Source organism: Propithecus coquereli, unplaced genomic scaffold (assembly GCF_000956105.1).
Source record: "Propithecus coquereli isolate 6110/MARCELLA unplaced genomic scaffold, Pcoq_1.0 Scaffold58, whole genome shotgun sequence".
NCBI classification, from domain to species: domain Eukaryota; kingdom Metazoa; phylum Chordata; class Mammalia; order Primates; family Indriidae; genus Propithecus; species Propithecus coquereli.
The window spans coordinates 1606898-1623851 of record NW_012151729.1 but is presented as its reverse complement, the minus strand read 5'-3'; the positions used below and the strand labels follow the sequence as shown (position 1 = coordinate 1623851).

Sequence of the window (16954 nt, the reverse complement as noted above, 5' to 3'; positions counted from 1 at the left end):
ATTGAAACGACTCAGTTAGTGCTTTTAGGAACCATACGTTCCCTGCCTAAGAATGTCTCCGTGTGTGGACAGGTGTGCGTACAAAAGCGCAATAGTGTGTTTGTGAAGGTTTGCATTTGTGCAGTCATGTGTCGACACGGATGCCATGTGTCTGTGTGTCAGGAAAATAAAGTGATTAAGACTAAGACACATGCAAAATCACCCAGGAAGGCAGTTTCTAAGTCATTACTTTTTATTTTGAAAGATTTGTCAAACTTTCACACCATGGCGAGAGTTTGTATGATTAATAAGAAGCAGCTTTTTCATGAAATGCTTGGAGGTGAACGAGTTCTCAGCCTGTGAGATCCGACCATCCCATTGACTTTGAAGTTTCTCTTGATTAATAAAAGGAAAAAGCGGGGCAAGGGGGAAGAGAAAAGGAGGAACATGCTAGAAACCTTACGAAAAGCATCCAAATGTGGGGGGGGGGAGAAACAACCAATTCATCAACTCCACTTTTTCTATGATAGAACTTTCTATATGTCACTCTTGATTTTGGCCTTCCTGGCTGAAACAGCCTCCCAGTCCCGAATCCCCTGAGAAGAAGCCTGAATCTCCGAAAGTGAGGAGAGGAGAAGCCCCGTAGGATATGAACATGGGCCCAGAGGGAACAAACAGCTTAATGTGAAAAGAAACTGCACTGAAAGGTGAAGGAGGAAATGGTGAGGAACTGGGTTTATGTGAGAATTGATAAATTTCTGTAACACGGCCCTGGAATCTTTCTTTCCATTGCAGCCCCAGGCCAACCAGGTTCTGGTTGGTGGGTTCTGCAGGGATTTCTCCCACCACTGGTCCTCTAGCCCCTGAAACATCCCTCCAACATCATGTGTCTGTTACTTCCCTTTGCCCACCTCCGGGCCACCTGGGGAAGACCCACAGGCAGCTAATACCCTTAAATAAAATTAACACAAAGTCTGGCTTGGCGAGTATTAGTCTCAAACAGAATAATAGAGAGAAAATCTGAAGATGCAACGCATGCTTAAGGTGGACCAGAGCAGATCTGTCTCCACCCCGTGCCAGCAAGACAGTGGGCAAGGCCACAAATGACAAGAGAAAAATGGAACCATTAATGAGTGAGCAAAAGACCTCGATAGTCAAGTTACAGCTAAGAATGTCATGACTTGGGTTAGAATTTCTATTTTTAGCACCGTTAATGTATTCATTTAAATCTATGTTAGCACCTTGTCCCCAGGCAGAACAACAAACCATCCAAACATTTTAAACTTTGGGGGAAACAGGAAGGGGAAGGTCAAAGAGAGAGGATCCGGCACTGCGGAAGGAGGCGTGGATTTAGATCACGAGATCCTTGTCGATGTCCTCTGCAAATCAAGGAAAGAGAGCGGAGTTAAACACGAGGCCCTGTGTGGATGAAGATGCACTTCCCATCCCCGCCACCCCCCACCTCCGGCAGGGGGCCAGGTGACCGGCCCGAGGTCACCCAGGAAGTCGGTGACTGAGGAACCTTGGTCTCCCTGTCTCTGGCCTGTCCCTGTCTCTCACACACGCTGCCAGGTCACACTTCCTGTTCCCTGTCCACATGCCTGCCAGTTCCCAAAATAGCATTTGGCACAGAGCGAGCACTAATGCTTGAGGAAGGGAAAGAGAGAGAGACGGTCAGATGGACAGAGAAGGATCAGGAAGATGCCCGAGAGTGAGGCCAACCCAGACAGGAAGAGCAGACGGGAGTCAAAGTCACAGACAGCGGAGACGGGCAGAGAGGACAGACACACAGAGGCGGGGCGGGCAACCTGCTACCCCGGAGCAGCGCTGCTGCCGTGCCCTTGCTCCCTTGTTCAGATACTCACGCTGCTTGATGCCGAAGCAGCCGGCCCACTCGTCCAGGGCAATGTACTTGTCATTGTCCAGGTCACAGGTCTCGAAAAACCTGGTGGTGCAGTGCTCCATGGGGATGAGGGGAGCACGCAGTGGGGCCAGCTCGGTGTGGGACAGGTACCTGCAGGGGAAGAGGCAGGGGAGGGCCTGAGGCGTGGGAAAGCCCCAGACCCCAGCCTGGGGAGGCAGCGGGGAGTTAGCCTGCCCCGCAGCATGGAAGGAAGGACGTCTATAGCAGGACAGGAAGCCAGGATCCTGGGCCTACCCCCAGCTCTGCCAGTGACCCGTTGTGGGACTCAGAGCACAGCACTGCCCCACTCTGAGCCTCAGTTTCTCCCTCCATCAGAGAGGAGGAGTCGGCCATAATTTCTAAGGGTCCTTCCAGTTCTGAGGTCTTAGGGACTCAATAACAAAGGTCTCTTGGTGCATTTGATTGTTTCCTAATTGGCTGAGAATTCGGGGCACAGAAACTTAAAGTCAAAATATTCAGCGCTCTGCTTTGGTAGATCAAAATCCGGTATGAAACAACACTAGGTTTTCTGTGGACACACATTTATACAACTGTAAATGCCTAGAAAAGGGTCTAAAAAGAGACCCACCAATCTGGTGATGGTGCAGACTTTTGGGGAAGGGTGTGGGAAGGGACTGGGTTGGCAGCGAGGGTCTCTAACCTTCTTTGTGAAGCTCCAATTGTGTATCGGGCAATGTCAGAGGGAGGCCCTTCTGATTGCTCTCCCCTTGTCCATCCCTATTTCCCTGCTGGCCTTGACTCTAGAGCAAGTGTATGATTTTTTTTTCTTTGTTCCCCAGAGGCCCCAACTAAGTTGTCTCCAAAACACTTCTCCCCTGCAAGGGTCTCCAGGGAACAAAGTGATTCCAATTTTCTTTCTAACCTCTGGACCTCCCAGCCCCATCCAACTCATGAAAGGAATCGCACCATGTTTGAACTATGGCAGGAACACTCTCCCCCCACCGTTTATTGTACTGGGGAGAAAACTGGGGCCCGGGGAGGGGCAGGGGTGCAGGCAGGGCCACCCACAGCTCTGGGAGGAGAGGAGCGGGCAGTGGATCCCCTCAGCCAGGCTGCAGCACTTTTCCCGGTGCTCAGTCCTTGTGGCTCCATCTGGAAACCTGCCCCACCCACGCTCCTCTGGTGCAGTGGGATCCAGTCGCTCAGCCTGAGCTCCAGATGTTCCCCCTGACTTTTCCCCTCCTGGCCACGGGGAGTGACTCAGTTGGATCCCAGCCACGGCAAGAGCCTGGGAGAGAAGCAGCCAGGAGCTTCCCAGAGCTCAGGAGACCCCAGCAACCTGGGATGGCCGGCAGGGTGGGTGGGCTCCAGGCACACGGGCTGGACAGAGCGAGGGGTGAGCATCCCAGAGAGGAGCTCCCCTGAGCATGTGAGAAGGGCGGCCCATTCTTCCCCTCTGTGTGATGTTCCGCTTCTCAAAATTGAAGGAAAAAGTTAAAAAGGCTCCAGAAAGTGCAGGCGTGGCTTGCTCCAGCTGGGGCTGAGCAGGGCTACTTACCCCCTCACCATCACCATAAGAGAAGGTCAGAAGGTGGTGACAGGGGTAAGAACACAGACTGTGAGCTCCTTGGGTACAAGAACCGTGTCAGCCCTGATTGCTGCTCAATCCCCCGCCTAGAATAGTGCCGGGCACATAATGAACACTCGATAGGCCTTTGGTAACTGACCAACCGCCTGCCTGGTCTGCAGGGCAGCTGCACAGCACTCCGTAACTCAGCTGGACAGGGGCAAGGGCTGCAAACCAGGGGTTTGCAGTATGGATGGGTCGACCCTGAATTTTTCAGGAACTGTCCAGGGTCAGTCGGGCCCTGTTGGTTCTGGGCCTCAGGATGAGGCTTAGGCACTGCCGGATGGCAGCTCTGCTCCTGGGCGTTCTGCTGAAGGACAGTGGGCATGTGGTTGCCCCCACCTTGGCCTCTGCCACGCCTTGGAGCCTGGTCCTCCTTCCTCACTCAGTCGCCCTCACTATTGGGAACCCAAGAATCAGGACGCGCAGGATCAAGGAGGTACGTTCAGTTCCCAGTGACTTCTGCCTCTGGCATGAGAGAGTGTCTCACTGCTTTCTTCCTCCTGGGTCTGCATCCTTTCTCTGGATGCTGGTTCCTTCTCTTCCAACCCCCAGGCCAACTGTGGCCCAGGACGGGGAGCAGCGGAGGCTGCGTAGAGGCTTTCTGGCCATGACTAGTGCCCCTGTCGGCCTGGATGCCTGGCTCTGTCTGCGCCAGGGTCTGGGGGCTTACCCATCGATGGGGTGCTGGTCCAGCTGGCCGAACTGCCAGTGCACAGGGAAGATGTACATGTTGTAGTTCTTCTCGAAGTCCCGGGCCAGCAGCTCCACGGGGTGGTCCCCAGCCTCCAGGCGCTTCTCATTCTCATGGATCTTCTTCACCTGCGGGAGTGGGGACAGTGTGTGACGAAGGGTCCAGGGGAGACTGTCCGGGCCAGCTGGGACCCCCTCCCACCTCTGTCAGGAGGCCAGAGCAGACAGAGACCAGCTGGGGCCAAAGATCGTGTGACAGATACCAGCATCTCATTCAGGGAGTGGAGGCCTGGGATTATCTCAAAGGGTTCTCATAGAGCTATCCACACCCAGATCACCTGGGGAGTGTGTTCAAATGCAGCTTCCTGGGCCTTGCTTCGTAGAAACATTGTTTGAGTAGGCCTGAGGTGGGGCTGAGGAATCTGCATTTTACCAGCATGTTGGGGGGCTTGATATGCCCATTAAAGTTTAAGATCCACAGACTCAGAAAGAAAAAGAAATAGGGCTGTTTGTGTCGCTTTTGTTTAACACTGGGCTAAAGAAAGTGAGCATGTCTCTTTACTACAGGACTTCTCAGGGCTTTTAAGATATTAATGTGCACTACAAGCCTCCAAAGGCAGCTAGGAGAAGTATGTGTCCCTGTGCCCAGGGGTAAACACACTGCAGGTAGGATGCCAGCTTACAACTGGGGACCTAGTTCCAGGAATGGGACTGGATCAGCCAGCGTGGGACCAGTAGAGCCGGGCAGACGCTCTGGGATAGGCTGGAAAGAGACCACTTACTCGCAGTTTCTGCTTCTCGGTCAGAAGGTTGTTGTCCTCATCCCTTTCATACAGGGTGACCAGGACATTCTTGAGCCAGTCCCGCATGCGCAGGGGGAATTCAGTCAGCTCAGAGTCCAGGCAGGGGGGGATGTCTAGGGTCCCAAACACAAGGGTGGTCAGTGCAGACCCTGCTTCTCTCTGCCGAGAGCCGACATGCTCCCTGGGTCCTTGCCCACCCCAGGACCTCCACCCACACCACTTCCATCAGTGACCGTGGCACAGTGGCTTGACCTCTCTGGGCCATCGTTTCTTCACAGGACAATGGGCAAAGGATACTGTATATGGGGAAGAATGGTCTGAAAATGGAAAATGCAAAGGCACGACTGCTGCTTCCTCAGCCTTGATCTTGATCTGATCTGCCCAGTGGCTCCTGCACCTTTCTGGGTGCTGGGCCCCAGGTGTGACCCTAGCGGAGGCTGGACCCACTCTGGTGATGTCAACCACTGGCAGGTGTTTGAAACTGGGAGGCCGAAGAACCACATCTATCCACTGGCCCAGCTTGGTGGGGGTTGGTGAGGAGAGGAATCAGGAATACTTAACCACGAGAACTTTCTTAGGGATAATGATTCCATCCTGGTGTTTGGAACTTAGAATGCCAGAATGTTGGATCTGAAGATTTCATCCAAGTCCACCCCTTTTATTGGACATATTAGAGGTCGACGTGGAGAGAAGGGACTTGCTCAAGGCCACAATGTCAGGGCCTCCCAGCATCCGGGGCAGTGTGCTTGCCCTGGGGCTCGGGGGTCTGTTCTTCTCCCATCTATGGACTGTGGAAAGTCCCCTCTGGGGAGGGAGGCAACCTTCATCATCAGCTGGGGCATGGAAGAGAACATCTGTGATGGAAACACTCGGAGCTGGAGTGAGCAGGCAATATGCCTCAGGGGAAAACAAAGCCATTTGGCAGATGCTCCCTGGAACGCTCCCTGGGACACTCCTTGGTCTCACCGCCCAAGAATTTCCTACCAGTGTTTCGTCCCCCACACCTCCTTCTCTAGTCTGTATCTTCTCATTTCATACCCAGGGCCCCATAATTGGGAGAAGGGGTGAACCACAAGGAGAACCTCTGTCCCACCCCCTCATACACCTTTCTGCACCCTGTACACCTGGGGCAGGTGGGTGGCTCTCCTCAGTGCCATCTGATGCCAGAATATACGAGACACACAATGTGCATGTTGTCTTGGAGAGGAGTGAGCGTGGCCTTGGGTGTTTTCAATGACATGGAGGATGCTAAATGAGGCACCTGGGCCAGCTGAGTGTGCAGCTGGGGTCACTAACAAAGGCCAGATAACACCCTGGCATCCCTCCCAAATACCTGACTCCCAGGTTTCTAGAAAAGGGTGACTATCATCTGTCTTCAGAGGGCAGATGGGATTGTAATCGAGTAAAAGGCCGAGGATATGACAGTGCTGCGTAACAGGGCCCAGAAGAAATGGAGACACTTGCCCCTATTTCAAAGCATCCAAATTCAAACATTTTAAAAATGCATTGTAGGTCAGGTCAGACATCACTTTCGCTTTACAGTTTTGAAGCAGGAAAGATTGGGTTAGCCTTGCAGAACTGCTTCGTCGCAGAGAAATAAAGTGCAGGTGTCTTGGATGCTAGTAAGAAGCTCCAGAAATCCTCCCTCGAACTTCCATAATTGCTCCGTCCTTCCCTGGGAAATGTCCTGAACTCAGAGGTGAGAGGAACCTACTCATAGACCACCACCTCGATTTATAAACAGAAGAGGGGAAGAGATGTGCCCAAGATCATACAACACAGGTTGGCAGAGCCAGCATCAGTGCCAGCTCAGAGCTCTCCCCGAAATGGGAGTCTGGAAGGGCCCAAGGAGAGACTCACATTTGCAAGGCCCAATGTAGTCAAGGTGGAGCTTGTGGCCCTTCTTGGTGCCCTCCAGGGTGCACTTTGTGGCAAAGAAGTGGCAGGAAGAGTCGAAGGTCTTGTTGTCGTTGCTGCACACCTGTTGGCAGAGCATAGAGCATCCCCTCCTTCATTCCCGAAGCCCTTCAGTGGTATTAGCACCTTTGCCCCTTTCAGAGATGGGGCCACTGAGGGCCAAGCAAGGAATGTGACCGGCCAAGGTCATGCAGTGAGTTCGTGGTAGGGCTGGGACAAGAACCCACTCTCTGGGCTCCCAGGCCAATGTCCAGCCCATGCCGAGAGCCACCGATGGTCTCTGAGCAGAGGCACAACTGAGTCAGGGCTGGGATATGGGAAAACAAATGTGGAAGATATTTGAAGAATGAGTTGAAGATGGGGATGGGGGAAAGACAAGAGCGTGCAAAGAAGAGTTAATATAACGGGCCTGGGATCACTATCCTTAGAAGGCCTGCTTGTCAGATTGGCCCTTGGCTGGTGTCTGGGAACTTGGCTGGAAAACTGTTCCTTGCATGGTTGTAAATCTTTCCCTAACCGATAAGGGTGGCTCACTGTGCCTAGACTGCTTGTACAAACAATCTGGTTATGCTGAACATCTGCTCTCCTTCCGGGAGTCTGGAATTTTGGTGTGTGCTAGGCAGAGGGTGCTTATGTGACCAGCCTCCAGTAAGAACTGTGAGTGCTGAGTCTCTAATGAGCTTCTCTGGACAGAAACATCACTCTCACGTGGCTGCATCTTTGTAGCTGGGGTAAGAGTGTGCTCTGTGTGACCCCATGGAAGGGAGAGAATAAGCAAGCCTCCACGTGGATCCCTCCAGACTCCGCCTGTGTCTGTTCGCCTATGGTCCACTGTATATCTTGAATATGTCATGCTAATAAACCTTAGCCGTAAGCACAGCTATATGCTGAGCTATTTGAGTCCTCCCAGTAAATCTCTGAAAATAGGGGTGGCAAAGCAGAGATGCTGAGGGCTGGACGAGGACAGTGGCAGTAGGTAGCTGTGCCAGGAGGAACATCCTGCACATACTTAGCACTGCTTACAGATATCTGCAGAGGGAGGATTCGTGGGCACTGGTGATCTGTGGGATGTGGGGGTGGAGGTGGAAGTGAGGAGGAGGGAAGAGTTAACAATGACGTTAAAATTTGGAGCCGAGGCCAGGTGCAGTGGCTCACACCTATAATCCCAGTGCTTTGGGAGGCCAAGGTGGGAGGATGGCTTGAGGTCAGGAGTTCAAGACCAGCCTGGGCAACATAGTGAGACCCCATAGCTATAAAAAATTTTAAAAATTATCCGCGCGTGGTGGCTACATACACCTGTAGTCCCAGCTACTCAGGAGACTGAGGTGGGAGAATTGCTTGTGGTCAGGAGTTTGAGGCTGCTGTGACCTATGATCCTGCCACTGCACTCCAGCCTGGACAACAAAGCGAGACAATCGTCTCCTAAATAAATAAATATTTAAAAATAAGATTTTGGCCAGGCATGGTGGCTCGTGCCTGTAATCCTAGCACTCTGGGAGGCAGAGGCAGGAGGATTCCTTGATCTCAGGAGTTCGAGACCAACCTGAGGAAGAGAGACACCCCTGTCTCTACTAAAACAGAAAAAAAAATTAGCTGGGCGTGGTGGTGTGTGCCTATAGTCCCACCTACTGGAGGAGCTGAGGCAGGAGAATTGCTTGAGCCCAGGAGTTTGAGGTTGCCGTGAGCTGAGCTAGGCTGACACCACAGCACTCTAGCCCAGGTGACAGAGCGAGACTCTGTCTACAAATAAATAAAGAGAGAAATAAAATAAAATAAGATTTGGAGCCCTGAGGCTATGTTGTCTGGGGGAGAGATTGAAGACAGAGGAGCCAGATAGGAGGTTGTGGGAACAATGCTGACCCCAGATTTGCTGCCCTGAGCTAGACGGCCACGAGCACAATGGTCGGCATGAGTGGGGGACTCAAAAAATGTTTACTGGGATGGATGCATGGGTCCTATTGGAGATAGAATGGACGTGTTTGAGAGATAAGAAAAAAAATAAGTAGCACTTATTGGGTTCTTACTATGTACCAAGCATTATCTGACAAATCCTCACAACGGTCCTGTGAGTTAAGGACTATTTTTATCCCCTTTAGATGTGAGAAAACTGAGACTTGGAAAGGTTCAGCAACTTCACCAAGATCTCACAGCTAACAAGTGATGGAGATAAGGTTTGAAGTCAACCTTCAGTTTGCCCCCAGAACCCACGCATTTGGACCTGGTGCTTTGCTCAGCTGCCCTCAGGTAGAGAAAGCCCCTACTCCTATCTCAGCTGCATTCTCTTGGCATCGGGCTTGGAACCTGACGGTGCTGAGTAAATTCTCGTCGGTTTCTGGAGAGATCCAGTGTCAGTTAAAGCCTCACGTCTGACTCATCTCCACTTTCCTGCTATGACTAGATCTAGCAAGGGGACTTCTGAGACCGGAGCCCCATAGAAGCCCAAGCCCAATCCAGCAGCTTTTGGGGCAGACATTCTGTTCTGAAGGATCCAGTCACCAACCCCCTGGCCCTGGCCCTCAGCCCTCACCTTCTCAAACTCGCCGATGGGGGCAGGGCAGCTGGTGGGGTCCTGGCACACGCACATGGGGGTGTTGTTCTCATCCAGCTCGCACACCTTGCCGTGTTTGCAGTGGTGGTTCTGGCAGGGGTCTGGTGGGGTGCAAGGGCATGGAGTTAGCACGACCCAGGCAACCTCACCCACCCAAGCCTATCCAGACAGATCTTTGGGCTGACGGTCCTTGGCTGTGGGCCCCCCTCTGGGCTTAGGCCACCCTGAGTCCTTTCTGCTCTTACACTTAGCTTAGTGATCCTCATTTAGGGGAGCAGTTGGCTCAGTTAGTCTGGGGATTAGAGGCTCAGTCCAAGGTCGAGCTCAAGTTCAGGCACGTTTTGTGGAGCTGAAGGCTCAGTCTGGGACCCAGAAACACCAGATGCCATATGGCTTCCCTGAGGATGGAAGCCCCCATTCTGTTCCAAGCTCAGTTAAATAATCACAATGAGGCATTTCTGGATTCTAGAATAGACTTTCTAGAATGGCTGTTGTCACAGAGCCAGGGAGCTGTGAGACCCAACAAAACAGACTTAAGTGGCTGTAAAGGAAAGGGAGAGGAGCCCCAGACCACGCTGGACAATAGAGCCTGGCTGTGTCTGGTAAACACCGGATGAGGTGGGCGTGGAGGAGGGAAGGAACATGACTCAGCAGAGGCCCCTCTGCTCCAACAAAAACTCTGTGCCCAGCTACAGCTAAAGACCCGTTAGTTATCCCCTCAGGATGAGAGCTCAATGGGGCCTTTTCCTTGTGCTGCTTTATTTTGGGTATTTCAGTCATCCTGTATTGGATGCGTCCTCTGCCAAGCGCCGGCCAAGCGCCGGCCAAGCGCCATCATGCTTTGTCTCATAAAACCCCGGACATCCTTGGGACGAGTCTACCATCTTCATCATCCTATGTAGGAGAGGAAGCTGAGGCTCAGAGGACAGAAGCAAGCTGTTGTGGAGAAGCCCAGGTTCAACCCTCGGCTGGTTTGCTTCCCGAGTCCATGTTCTTAACCCCTCGGATACAAATGCCTCAGCAAGGCAGGGTCCAGCCAGAGGCCCTAGGTCGTTTCTGCCCCTCTGGCACTGACCACAGGTAGCATTATACAGTTACTCTGGCTTCATTTCCTCAGGCCTCATGGCCCTGGGCCGTGTGGAATTCAGATGAGCTAGTGAGTGCACCAGCCGCTGATCTCTGCTCTCAGATCTGCTCCTAAGTGGGGCTTGCTGAGCCAGAGGCGATGGGAGATCTCAGTGACCAGTGTGACCTCAGTAGAAATGTGAGATCCAACTTTAGAATCAGAGCAAAGAGCCTTGAAACAGAAGGCCATTTCCAGGAACCCCGCTTCCTGCCACTGACAGCGTGCATGGCCCGGCTATAAACCGATCTTGCCCACATCCCAGGGGACTCAGTGCCAGAGAGTTTCCCAACCTTTAAGGCAAAGCGATTTTTCCTCCACAGCCCACTGAGGGCCCTGCCCTGCCTCTCCTTGGGAAGCAACCTCACGTGGGCTGTCCCCGGGCCCCAGGCCCAGGCAGTCGAGGGCAGCCCGGATGTGCCCAGTTACAGGGCAAGGGACCTACTTTCAGTCACCACCTCCTCTTCCGTTTCCTCGGCACCTTCATCGAATTCTCCTACTTCCACCTGGACAGGGTTGGCTCCCACAGGCACCTGGGATGGAGGCAGAAGAATGAGTCGAGTGGTCCCCACCCCATCCCAGACCCGGAAGAAAAGGGTGGAGATTCGAGGGGGACTTGCCCGAAGCTTCAGGTGCCCACAGAGGCTGGTGAGAGACCAGCTGGCAAGGTGGGCTGGGCCCAGGCCACAGAGAGCATGGATGCCGGGCTTGGGAATTTAGGTTCCATCTTATAGACCCGCCGTGTTTTGTAGAGCCCTGGAATTCTCTTGAGGTGCCTCAGAGGCCACCAGGGTGTTAGGGCAAGAGGAGGTGCCGCGCCCTCCGCCCCTGCCTGCCATGCCCGAGCAGCTCCCATGTCATCCGTTTTACTTATGGGGACACTGTGGGTGATTGTGGAAGGAAAATTGTCCCACAGTTTAAAAAACAAAACAAAAAAATTCTGGACCCCCAATTGCAGGTTCCATCGAAGGTTTGGGAAGATTTGGGAGTGTGTCAGGGTTTGGGGGATACTCAGGATTTGCGTCTGTGCTGTGGATGTGCATGGCGACAAATGCCCCATGCCAGCCTCAAGCCCCAGGGCACCTGTCTGGAGTCCCCAGGGAACGCATGTGGGTGGAGAGGGGTTGGGGGGCCAGGATCACCACCCACGTACCTCAGCCACCTCGGCCACGGTTTCCTCCACCACCTCTGTCTCATCGGGCAGGGCTTCCTGCTGCTGCTGGAAAAGAAAGTGGGGTTCGGAGAGCTCAAGGCCAAAGCCAGCTTCACCTCCGAAGTGCCTCTGGCCTGGAGCACAGGCTGGGGGAGCTTGGAGAGCAGCCTATTGGAGATCCCCGAGGCTGCGCCTCAGGAACTGCCATGGGTGGGGGACAGGGCAAAGGAGAAGCCAGACACGTGACCCCCGCAGAATACTGGAGCAGCTCCCCTTTTATATATTTCATATCCGAGGTTCTATGTAAGATTTAGCTTGTAAAAGCATTTCTGCTGCTTTGAGTTCCTACAAACTCTGAAAATCACTGATCCAGACCAAACCCCCCATTTTGCAGATGGGAAAACTGATGCCCAGAGGGGATGACGCCATGAATTTTAACAGTTGTTATTATCTGCTCCACAGTGTAGTCTTATTATTATTGTTAGGCAATTCTTTCTTGCCGTTTCAACTTGGAGTAGGGAGAGGTGAGATAACATGTAACTCTGAGGCTCCTGGCTGGCTGGGGTGACTTCTAAAATTAATGCCAACCTTGCCAAATCTTTTTTCCAAATCTCCCAGCCTGATTGAGATCGCCAGGGCCTAACATCTGTCGCCCTTTCCAGTGAGGCGAGGATGAAGGAGTCGCTGGTTGAAAGCAACTGCTCTTTTTGCCTGCCCCACATTTCTTCCTCCCCTCCTGGCGGTGGCTTCCAGATGAGCTGTAGCTGGCTACTCCCAGCCCTCTGCATGCTATTCTTGGAGGGACTGTCAATCAAGGTGCCCCACTCCCCCCAGCCAAGAAGCAGGCCCAGGACCCAAGCTCAGCTGGACTGGCACTCACTGAATTTTTTTAATCTTTTTGGCACGTTCTCTCAAGATGCGAAACTGGAGTTGATTCATTCGGATGGCAATGTCTGACACTGTCCATAGATTCTTTCCTCCTAAATCCTGGAGCTGCCCGTTTCCAGTCCTCCCTAAGGCCTTTCATTTTATAACCTATCCCTGTGTCTTTTTCTGCCCTATTTAGTCAGATTGAAGTCTGTTGTTTGCAACCAAAGAACCCTCCCTGTTTCAGAAAGTAACCATCCCTCTCCCTGTGGCTTGACTGTCTCCTAACATCCTCCCCATCAGCATCCCCACCCCAATGCCCAACTTGGATTCCTCATGTGATGAAGAGGTCACATCCTCCTAAAGCAATCCTAGTCCATTGCTGGGAAGCTCTGACTGCTAAAAAGTTCATCTTTAGATTACACGGAACTTTCTCTTCTCTGCAACCTCCACCCAGTGGTCTTCATCACAGTTTTTCTTCTGAGCGTATTAGCTTAAGACAAAAATCTTTTTAAAAAATAAGACAACTGACTGGAGGTGGGGGAGTCCCTGTCCCCTCTGAGCATCAGGACTGGCAGGTTTGGAACCCCTGGGGCTGGTGTTAGGAAGCAAGAGCAAGGAGATAGGATCTTTAGGTACTTACAGGGGCGGCCACGGCCCTCCCGGCCAGGCAAAGGAGAAAGAAGACCCAGGTCCTCATGGTGCGGGAACCCTAGGAGAGGAGAGAGGGACATTTCAGCGAGGGGGCTTCCTGATGGAGAGCGCCTTCTGCTCCTGGGATACGCGAGATAACTTCAGACGTGGTTAAATGATAGTGAGGGGAAATTGGTTCCATCCAATATTCTTTCCGTCCTGATTAAATGAGGAGAAAGTCTCAGTTAGGTGCTAAGATGTCTTTGACACCTCTCTCACACTCATCCATTTCCGTTTTTAACAAGGAGAGAGCAACCCTCTGGCTCGGAGCTCCCACAGGAAATTATATCCAGCTGGAATTGAATAAAGTTGTTTTTCTCATGTGTGTTTGTTTTTGCAGTTTCCTTCTATTTATGACAAAGATACACAGAGTTTTCCATTTATGGGAATGATATAAAGTCTCCTTTGTCAATACATTCATTTAAGTTTTTAAAAAGTGATTCAGCTAAAGTAGTGGGCTAATTAGTCAAGTTTGGGCAAGGCCAAGCCAGATCATCTTCAAGGGCTCTTTAATCCTTGATGCTCTAAGATTAATTCTTTTCCTACACCCAAAGCCCTCCTCCTCCCCCTCTCTACTTCCTCTGCAATGGGAGAAGGTAACAGGCAGCAACCTCTTGCCAATTTTAGACAATGAGACCCACATTTTAAAACAAAGAACAACAGTCTTGGAGTGTGACCTTGGAGTGTGGCCACGTTTTTCTCCATCCTGCCCAGAAGCGACAGCACTTCTCTAGATCCTCTAGAGAAACTATCCAAATGCTTCCACATGGTGCAAAGGGGATGTTAGCTGAGATCTAGAAAATTCCCCTGCCCTGGTCACTGCTAAGAACTCGCTCTCTAGATGCCGAGCTCTAGACTCCCATGCACTCATGACTGTAAGGGATCTTGGAGCGGAATCTCCCCTGATGATTCAACACCAAAATGCCACCCCTAACAGAGGATCTGCGGTGGGCACATTTTATTTCTTGTGCTAACTAAATGGATTTCCATGTCCAAATTGCTTTAGAAAGTTCTTCCTTTTACTGATTGAAATCTGCCTCCTTTCCTCAGCCCTCCTGGTCTATCTACCCTGTCCCTCCTTCTGCAGCCGCGCAGAACAAACGTGCTCTCTCTACCCCCAAACAGCCTTTCGGTCAAGGGCAACAGTGGCCATGTCTGTCCTCTTTCGTCCTCCAAAACTTCCCTCTGAGGCTCATCAGCCCTAGTTCCTTCCAAGACTTCTCAACTGACCAAGCACGGTGGTGGGAGGTATCCTGGCTTTGCAGAGAAAAACACTAGGCTTCAAATTAAATGCCAGGGATTCTTGTTCTATCTCAATATTGTCTTGATTGGTTAAGTCTTTGTTCTCTGTAGACGTTGGTTCCCCCATCTGTCAACTGAAAGTAGTAGACTAGGTGAACTTGGAGGTGGTAGCTGGGTCTTTAAAATGCTCTTAAATGGCCGGGCGCGGTGGCTCACGCCTGTAATCCTAGCTCTCTGGGAGGCCGAGGCGGGCGGATTGTTTGAGCTCAGGAGTTCGAGACCAGCCTGAGCAAGAGTGAGACCCCGTCTCTACCAAAAAATGGAAAGAAATTAATTGGACAGCTAAAAATATATGTAGAAAAAATTAGCCGTGCATGGTGGCGCATGCCTGTAGTCCCAGCTACTTGGGAGGCTGAGGCAGGAGGATCGCTTGAGCCCAGGAGTTTGAGGTTGCTGTGAGCTAGGCTGACGCCACGGCACTCGCCCCAGGCGAGAGAGTGAGACTCTGTCTCAAAAAAAAAAAAAAAATGCTCTTAAATATCCCAGGCACATGCTGGTCTTGGCACATGTCACCTCCTCCAGGGTCACCCATCTTCACTTGGATTATATTAATAGTATTGGAGTAGCAGGAACAAGAAAAAGAAGAACAGACTTCATAATAGTCCTTTCTTGAGCTAAAAGAGACACAAAACCTCACCCCCTACTGCATGAAGTGTGCATGAAATAAAAGTAACAGGAATTTAAAGGAATTGCCCTGAGAGCTTGGCGTTGTTTCACGATGACACCAACTCCCAGAGGAGTCCAGTCTTTCCTTTCCAGGAAGTTTGTGGAATGTTCCTCACACAGATGTTCGTTTGTTCCCCCAGGCTTATGAGGAAAATCTGCCTTCTTGCTTCCCCACTTGGAAGACACAAGAAAAACAACTCCTGCATGTGGCTTTGGACAAATGGAACATGAGAGAAAATGTCAATGAAGGACTTGTCTGAGGTTGTTTAAAGTAGAAGACTCAAAGCGAGACTGGCAGCTGGAACAGAAAAATAGTCACCCCGTCTGGGCTACAGTGACAGAGGAGTCATGTCACGGGAGAAATGGTCCAGCTAGGACTGCGAATGTAACAAGCTTCAGATTAGAGAGCCAGGATGATGGATGTTTCCGAAGCACTGTGTCCTGCACCTGAGCAGAGGAACCACGTCCCCTCTGTGAACAGGGAAAGGTTCTGTGGGTGGCTCTTCCATCTGTCCTTTCTCCCCATCCGCCTGCACTCCTTTCCCGGCTGTGCACACACACGCTCTGCCACCCCCATCCCTGCTCTTGCAGCCAGAAGGGAAAAATAACTCAAGTCCTGTCGTGCGTTATCGTTGCTACAGTGCTCTCATGCACATGCTGTCCCCGGGGCCTCTGGACAGCACTGGGTGGGCAGACGGCCATGGAAGGGCTCTTGGTCCCACTTTCCTGTAGCGTCTGAGGTTGAGAGAGGGGAAACACTTGCCCAAAGTCATGCAGTGTTGAGGCCCATTCCAAATTGGCAAGGCTCCCTTCTAGTGGAGTTGGGGTGAGCCGAACAGGGGTTATGCTCAGAGCGCGGGGTGGGTGGGTAATGCAGCCAGAGACTGTTAAGAACAGCACACAAAGTCTTGCAGGAAGAGTTATTTTCCAAATGTTGGGTCCTGCCCAGTGTCCTGTGCTACATCACCAGTCCCAGAACCCGCTTCCTCTGGGTGGTGGGACGGGAGGGAAGGGAAGCAGCTGGGCTATTCTAGACACACAGCCTACTCTGCACACCCGTGAGACCACTTCTCTGAAGTTCTCTAAAACACCATTGGCCAAGGCGGCCAGGGGCCACCCTGCACAGCTAATGGGGTGCAGTGGTCACTCCAGCAAAGTCAGAACACAGGGTCAAACCCCAGCATTCAGAACTTATCAGCTGTGATCCTCTGCCAACCAAACCAAGATGTAGCATGCTCAGTGGAAATATAAATGTTCTTCATATAAATGACCAGTATTAGATGAAAACTCCCTCCTTTGTATTTCTTTAGTCTATGATGATGCATATATGTATCCTTTTCAGAAAGTTTTCATAATCCAGCATCCCAGTTGGGGCTCAATGCCCATAGCACAGATGGGAAGACTGAGGCCCAGAGAGAGGAAGAAATCCGCCCATAGCCAAGAACTGAGAGCCCCAGTGAGTGAGCAGGGCTGGGGTGAGGGCCCAGGCAGCCTCACCCACCACTGGCACGTCCCTACTTCAGCATGCTATTTCCCCTGGTGGCCACCCCCTCCCAGGTGGTCACCTGAAGGGGGCCCAGTTGGGCTGTGAACTGGCCTGAGGTGCTGGGAGGGAAAAAGCCCTGGGCCAGGGGAGGAACGGGAGGTGTATTTCCCTTGGCTTGGTGGCCATCAGATGCAGACACCCCTCACCCCCACCCCACTGCCTCCTGTTCCGTA

General features: G+C 52.0%; 1 protein-coding gene across 3 annotated transcripts in view; it reads right to left on the bottom strand.

Annotated features, from left to right (window-relative positions):
• Positions 1 to 209: 209 nt before the first annotated feature.
• SPARC (secreted protein, acidic, cysteine-rich (osteonectin)) overlaps positions 210 to 16954 on the bottom strand; it is a 33480-nt gene continuing 16735 nt past the window's right edge. For 2 of the 3 annotated variants that reach the window (XM_012658282.1, XM_012658284.1), the window contains 9 exons: positions 13218 to 13286; positions 11708 to 11773; positions 11000 to 11087; positions 9411 to 9532; positions 6827 to 6947; positions 4946 to 5079; positions 4144 to 4292; positions 1845 to 1993; positions 210 to 1358 (listed from right to left, as the gene is read on the bottom strand). In XM_012658282.1, the coding sequence (XP_012513736.1) occupies positions 1330 to 1358; positions 1845 to 1993; positions 4144 to 4292; positions 4946 to 5079; positions 6827 to 6947; positions 9411 to 9532; positions 11000 to 11087; positions 11708 to 11773; positions 13218 to 13286 (927 nt within the window). In that variant the 3' untranslated portion in view covers positions 210 to 1329. The remainder of the gene's footprint in view (positions 1359 to 1844; positions 1994 to 4143; positions 4293 to 4945; positions 5080 to 6826; positions 6948 to 9410; positions 9533 to 10999; positions 11088 to 11707; positions 11774 to 13217; positions 13287 to 16954) is intronic. The other variant, XM_012658283.1, reaches the window with a different exon arrangement.